This window comes from Dreissena polymorpha, chromosome 7 (assembly GCF_020536995.1).
Source record: "Dreissena polymorpha isolate Duluth1 chromosome 7, UMN_Dpol_1.0, whole genome shotgun sequence".
Lineage (NCBI taxonomy): Eukaryota > Metazoa > Mollusca > Bivalvia > Myida > Dreissenidae > Dreissena > Dreissena polymorpha.
In genome coordinates, this window is record NC_068361.1 from 4,420,523 (window position 1) to 4,427,711 (window position 7,189).

Sequence of the window (7,189 nt, forward strand, 5' to 3'; positions counted from 1 at the left end):
GAATTGCGTTGGGTTCATTCTCTGTGACTTCTAAGCGTAATCACATTTGGTAGCTGTTGACTATATATGGGATGTGCTCTGTGAAAAGGGGGTTTGATGCATGTACGTAAAGTGTCGTCCCAGATAAGCATGTGCAGTCCGCATAAACTAATCAGGTACAACAATTTTCGCTTAAACTGGATTTTTGCTAAGAGAGAGACTTTCTTTAAAATAAAAATATAATGAAAGCGGAAAGTGTCGCCCTGATAAGCTCGTGCTGCCTATATATGACACTTGATGCACAATGTTAGGTTCATTATTTCCAAGATAAGACAATGTTCACACATTGGCAAATTGTGAGGTCTTGCAACAGATAATAATTAAAATACTGTCGGACGTCATGTAGAGAATGTACTTAACTAAGGTGCTAGCACTTCAACGAATGAAAATGTAATATGTCATAGAGCGTGCTTTGCTAAGAGGCATTCAATAAATGAGACCGATTTGATTTATTGTTGGCAAAGCCTAATGTACAAAGTTAACTAAACCTCAAACTAACACGCAAGCTAAGCATATATGTCATACATTACGTGGCTATACATGCCAGACATCACGAGATCGTTATATGTCAGACACCAAGCGATCTATACATGTCAGCCATCCCCTGATCTATAAACAATATGTCACAATTACGGTGGTTTATACATGTCAGACATCATGTGATCTATACAAACCACATATCATGTGATCCATACATGTCAGATATCTCCTGATCTATATTTGTAAGACATCCCGTTGTTGATTTATGTCAGACATTACGTGATCTATACAAGCTAGATATCATGTTATCTTTACATTTTGGACATACATCTCGTGATCTATGCATGCAATACATCACGTGATTAGTACATATCAGACATCACGTGATCTAAACATGTCAGGCATCACGTGATCTACACATGTCAGACATCACGTATCTCTATATGTCAAACATCATGCTATCTATACATATCAGACATGACGTGATCTATACACGCGATATAATCTATACATGCCAGACATCACGTGATCTATGCATATCATGTATGACTTGATGTAGACAAGCCAGATATCATGCGATCTATACATGTCAGACATCACGTGATTTTTACAATCCAAACAGCGCATAGTCAATACAAACCAGACATCACGTGATCTTTACATATCATGCATCACGTGGTCTATACTGGTTACGATCGTATTTGGCTCGAAAGTGTAACAGTTAGTGTTGAGTTATGATTGATTATTTCGGTATAATACATATTAGGAACCATTTGAATTCATACTGGTTCTGATTCAGGCTCGCGCCTTTATCAGAACATGGGGGTTTTATTGTGTTCCTGCCATTATGTGTGTGTTTTATCCGATAAGTTTTTAAAATAACGCGTGCTAAGTTGTTGATCGATTGAAAACATGTCGTAAAACGTAGGCTGCATTTGAATATTTGATATTAAAATTGTATTTCGTGAAATACAAATATTTAACATGAGTTTAATAAAATTTGCAAAACAAAGGAAAGGAAACGGTTGGCGTGTCCAGTTTCAGCATGCGCATCGACTAAAGTCTCAAGAGTAAACGTCAAATGTATATGTTTTCGGATCAGATCGAAACAGATCACTCGGGTTAAGTCAAGGTCATATTTCAAGGTAAAAGGTCAAATAAAAGAGTCATTTACACGTTTATTCGGAGCCTAACTATGTCTATTTGGCTCAAAGGAAAGGAAGTGCAAGTAATGAGCATTATAAGACAAAGTGTTGGTTGCTAGAGCCCAATGTCAAGATCGATGTTAAAATTGAAAGTACAATTAAAAACCTTACGTCCAATAAATTACTAGTAATAACATTTCGAATAACTTTGTGAGTAAGAGCTACGAGCATGGGTCCAAGGTCACGGTCCGAGTACACTGTCAAATAGATATATAATGCGTCAATGGTTACGGTCAAATATAGAGATCATGGGTCTAACGTCAAGGTCAAATATAGAGATCATGGGTCAAATGTCACGGTCAAATATATAGAGATCAATTCCGAACAACATGTTCACATACTTTTATCCATCATGAATGGATTCAAATAACATGTCAGAATTGACACGCATTGGGCGATGGCATATTACACTCGGAAGCCTGGTCTAAGGCCAAGTTCGAAGTTCAAAATTAAAGTCAGCACCCTGTAAAGAGCATGAATGAGTCCAGCATGGATAAGTTTTCAAAAAAGTTGGAAGATGTTACCCTTATTGTGTGACAGAGTTTCAAGTTGCAATTACCAGGCTCTTGCAATCCTGATACAGATTTAAACGTTGAAAGCACTGATTCAATCACGACGGTCAGTTTGATACCTTTTGTTTTCATTTAATCGTGCGTCAGAAAGTTATAATTATGGCGCCATGGGTAGCAATAGTAAAGTTGTATATTTGCATGAGTACTTTTTTTAAACATAAATATTTTAAATGAGCATGAACCGAGTGTAAAGTTTTGGACCTTTAACCGATTTAGATAATCAATGCTCTACTTTGAATTGACCAGAGCGGATTTGCGGTATAATGACGACACACGCCAGAATTTGGGGGTCGAAGGTTCGATCTTTCGCGTTACCATAACCTACTTAGTCTTTAACTTTATAAGTTAAACAAATGTGCAGAATACTGTTCGCTACGGAAAGGCCCCTTATCACATCTGAGACAAGACCTTTCATGTATCTTGTACTATTCCGCCAAGACCTTTCATGTATCTCGTACTATTTCGCCAAGACCTTTCATGTATCTCGTACTATTCCGCCAAGACCTTTGATGTATCTCGTACTATTCCGCCAAGACCTTTCATGTATCTCGTTATATTCTGCCAAGACCTTTCATGTATCTCGTACTATTCCGCCAAGACCTTTCATGTATTTCGTACTATTCCGCCAAGACCTTTCATGTACCTCGTACTATTCCGCCAAGACCTTTCATGTATCTCGTACTATTCCGCCAAGACCTTTCATGTATCTCGTACTATTCCGCCAAGACCTTTCACGTATCTCGTACTATTCCGCTAAGACCTTTCATGTATCTCGTACTATTCCGCCAAGACCTTTCATGTATCTCGTACTATTCCGCCAAGACCTTTCATGTATCTCGTACTATTCCGCCAAGACCTTTCATGTATCTCGTACTATTCCGCCAAGACCTTTCATGTATCTCGTACTATTCCGCGTAAATGCTGTAACTCTTTTTTGTAAAAAGTCTTTTGAACGTATTGGTCACATGGGAGATTTCCTTTGCAATCGATCAAATCAAAAATATATTTGTATTGACTGTTCCATGGCGGTTATCACATTTTCCTTCATTGCTGTTTATTTGTGTCTTGTTGGGTCCTGTGTCTGAAAACATTATAATTGGTCACAACGTAAAGTCGTGATTTCTGATAACAAATTCAGGACAGTATTAATATGTTCCAATTTCAAATGACTCTCAGTTACAGTTTCGCGAGTCTTGAAGTCGCCAATTTAAGATGATTTCCATCAGAGTGTTTGTTCTGTTGCAGAATTTCGGTGCGTAACTTTTGCCGACTATTTTAACCATTATCTGCATTTTAAAACACAATCCTACTTTATTTAACATGCATCGAAAATTTTGTAATCATATGCGAAAACTTTCAATGTTTATGTTTTAACATGATGATCGCTGATGGTTCCTCAATTTAAAATTGACATACTGTAATATTATCGCGCAACTAGTTTAAATTTATTTTTAATATTATTTGCTAGATTACTTTAAATCGAAATAATTTGGCCTGATCGTTGCATATTGGTCAATAAAAACATCAAATCCGTAATTCATGGCTATTTAACGCTTGAGCTTAAATACAACGGGATATGAAATTTGAATTAATCGACGCATTCCATATTATTTCAGTCGCTGTTTGGGGCACCGTAACCCCAAGTCATGGAGTACAAAACACCCAACCACACATACACCCCACCATCACCACCACAGGGATTCCTAGCGGAGTAGTAGACGCAGCCATTGTGAATATCAACACCCTCTACACCGACGCTCTGTGTCTCGAGCTTCTACTGGTCGACTGCGCTACCCACGTGACAAAGGGCGATGAGCAAGTGTGTGGCTCGAATGGGGTAACCTATGACAACCAGTAAGATGATCCTATAACTTTTTATAAATTATCGATAAAAACGCGATTGAAAGTTCATATGACAATTTTGCCCCGTTTAATTGCAAGAATATCAACCTCATATTTTTTTAGTTTTTTTTTTAAATGCTATTGAATAATTATTGTAACAGTTAACTGATAGCAAAGAACAATCAATCATGCTGATTATAGCGCAAAAATATTGAAGAACAATTCTTCTACATCAAAAGAGTATACCCTATTTCTTTCTTGGCACTCATTGCAAGTTACGAGATATTGTTTACAGCTGCCATTTTACCCACGCTGTGTGCGAGACCCTACATTATGCTGGGCATAAAATAACCCTCAAAAGCCATGGCGCATGTCAAAACACCACGACCCCTTCAAGCAACGTCGCCACTGTCACAACCGATGGCGACTTAATGTTCAATCTCTTCTGTAGCAACGTCGCGTCCATAACGTGCCCCAATGAATTAAAAGTCGTATGCGGGTCGGATAGCCAGTTCTATCCCAATATGTGAGTCATCAAAACATGAGTACTTTGTTGGTAATGTTTGTTAATTATTGCAGGCTAGTTTTCGTATTAAAAACCTTAAGTATTAAATATAGATAATTTTGTTGTTTTAAAACAGAAAATGTGTGTTAGGCACAATATGTAGTATTGCAGCGTCATTTTGTGAAATCGAAAATGAAAATATTTACACTGAAAGAATGACTGTTCCTGTAAGCCTTTGTAAATATAAACACAAAATGAAATGCGACAATGAAAATTTAGACATAATTTGGTTCTTTTCAAATCATAATCCAAATCGATGCAAATGATCGACGATCATTTTTATATCCAATTAGCGCCCAAACATTATAACTCTTAGCGTGTTCAAATTTTCTAAAAAGTTTTGCCAAATTATGTCTAAAATTGATTCCATTATTTGGAAATTATAAATGTTTGTTCCAGTTTTTCGATTAAGTTGCGTGTGATTTTTTGTTGTTGTTAGCTTCAGATGCGTTTTCAGATTTGTGTCCATATTTACATATATTGCCGTCAAATGTGTGATTTGATTTGTTTGTTTTCAACATTATAACGTGTGTTTGAATCTTTTATTTTCCTAATTAAGACGTATTTTCTGGTTGTTTGCTTTAACCTTTGTTGCCCTTTCGTTTTCTTCACATGTGTGTTCTGACGTGTTTGTTTCTCCCTTCAGTTATTGGTTCAGGTTTCTTGTTTTAACCTTATGATTTTGCTTCTTGTTTACCTTCAGGTGTGTTTTCACCAAGGAGAGATGCAAGAACAGGACATTGACCATCAGTCCAGATCCTAACCGATGTAAGTTTGGTCTTTGAGTCATGTTGTATTTTTCAAATACAGCCAGTCCAAATCCAAACCGATGTTAGTTTGGTGCATTTGAATTATTTTCTATTTTTCAAATGTGTACAGTCAGTCCAGACGCAAACCGATGTAAGTTTGGTGCCTTTGAAACATGCTGTATTTTTAAAAATACAGTAAGTGAATATCCAAAACGATTTTAGTTTGGAGCCTTTGAAACATGTATTTTTTAAATACAGTCAGTCCAGATCCAAACCGATGTTAGTTTGAGCCCTTTAAAACATGTTTCATTGTTCAAATACAGACAGTCCAGGTCCAAAGAGATTTTGGTTTGGTGTTTTGGATTAAACATCTGCACCAATTCTACTAGAACTTGTTAAAAAAACGAATATAAGACAATCGAATGAACACAATATGAACCAGTAACGCTAAAGTTGATTGTACGAAAATATACCTTTAAACCACAAACAGCTCGAACAATAATGTGTCAGCTGTTTTGTAACGGATTATGTTTCACGCAGCAAATTAAAATTGAGGTTTCAAGTTAACGTATAATTAAAAGTTGTTCTTTGCCATTTATTTGCTTTCATAAATTTGATAATTTTAATATGGTAAACGTTAGAAGATACTATATACCTTTACAATGTCTCGTTAACTTCTGTAATTACGTCATGCAAGCAAACACTTATTGCTGTAATAACGCCATGCTAGCACCCGCTGACTTCTGTAACATCGTCATGCTGGTGCACACTAACGTATGTAATCACGTCCTGCAAGCGTTCACTAGCTTTGTTATGAAGTTATGCAATATCACACTAAATAATGTACTAACGACATTTTAGTCCACACTTACTTCTGTGATTACACCATGCATAATCACACTAACTTCTGTTATTACGTCATGCTAGCGCACACTTACTTCTTCAAGTATGACATCACCAATCATTGATTATGATGTGATTTGCAAATAGCGTCTTCAAACAAACTTGCTAAAGATTAGTCATACTGATTGTAAAGAAATAATGTATATGAAAAAGAAAATGCTAGGTAAACGTGTCAAAATAGTGAGAATATATATTATTTGTACAAACGACAAAGTTGTTTTAATAAAAGTTAGTTTCTACATTTTTACAACACCAAATTACGAGTATTACTTTTGTTCCGACAAATTTATATCGCAATTAAGAAAACAAAAATAACGAGTATTATGAAGATTAATCTTTAATATTAGTTAAGTCAAAATAGTATTGCAATTGCAATGATGCATGTATATGAAATATTGAGACTTCGCAGTGCTTCCAGTGATCGTATGTGTCATCGCTCTTCGAAAGACCATTTGCCTACACAAATTGACAGGCTAATTGTATTGAACAATATCACCTCTGTCAGAATAGTTTTGTGATATGCAACGTTATTTGCTGATTAAAACAGAACACGTCTTAAGATATTGTTAGCGATTAATTGCGAGTCAAATTAATGTCAAAAGACGAAGTAATCTCCAATGTACAGTAGAGATTATTCTTTTCTCAGGAAGGCGTGAGACTATAAAATTCGAAGTCAATAACTTGCAATCTGTATAAACGAAATGTCATGAAGCAAAAGCTGATGACAATGTTGCACAACATTTTCATTGTAGTTTTTGATTTCAGAGCACGGTTTTAAAATTAAAAAATACTGATGCACCCTTTTATTGAAAAAATCATACGATTTATGCAAAA

General features: G+C 35.9%; 1 protein-coding gene across 1 annotated transcript; it reads left to right on the plus strand.

Annotated features, from left to right (window-relative positions):
• The first annotated feature begins 3,451 nt into the window (after nucleotides 1–3,451).
• Nucleotides 3,452–5,529, plus strand: LOC127838038 (ovomucoid-like). The gene is made up of 4 exons (XM_052365551.1): nucleotides 3,452–3,548; nucleotides 3,913–4,150; nucleotides 4,434–4,664; nucleotides 5,407–5,529. The coding sequence occupies exons 1-4, from the start codon at nucleotides 3,509–3,511 to the stop codon at nucleotides 5,486–5,488; spliced, it is 591 nt and encodes a 196-aa protein (XP_052221511.1). The 5' UTR covers nucleotides 3,452–3,508; the 3' UTR covers nucleotides 5,489–5,529.
• Nucleotides 5,530–7,189: the final 1,660 nt, after the last annotated feature.

Coding starts and splice junctions, on each gene's coding strand:
- LOC127838038 (XM_052365551.1), top strand. CDS start 3,509: ATGATTTCCATCAGAGTGTTTGTTCTGTTGCAGAATTTCG. Junction 4,151..4,433: donor GGGGTAACCTATGACAACCA/GTAAGATGATCC, acceptor TATTGTTTACAG/CTGCCATTTTACCCACGCTG. Junction 4,665..5,406: donor AGCCAGTTCTATCCCAATAT/GTGAGTCATCAA, acceptor GTTTACCTTCAG/GTGTGTTTTCACCAAGGAGA.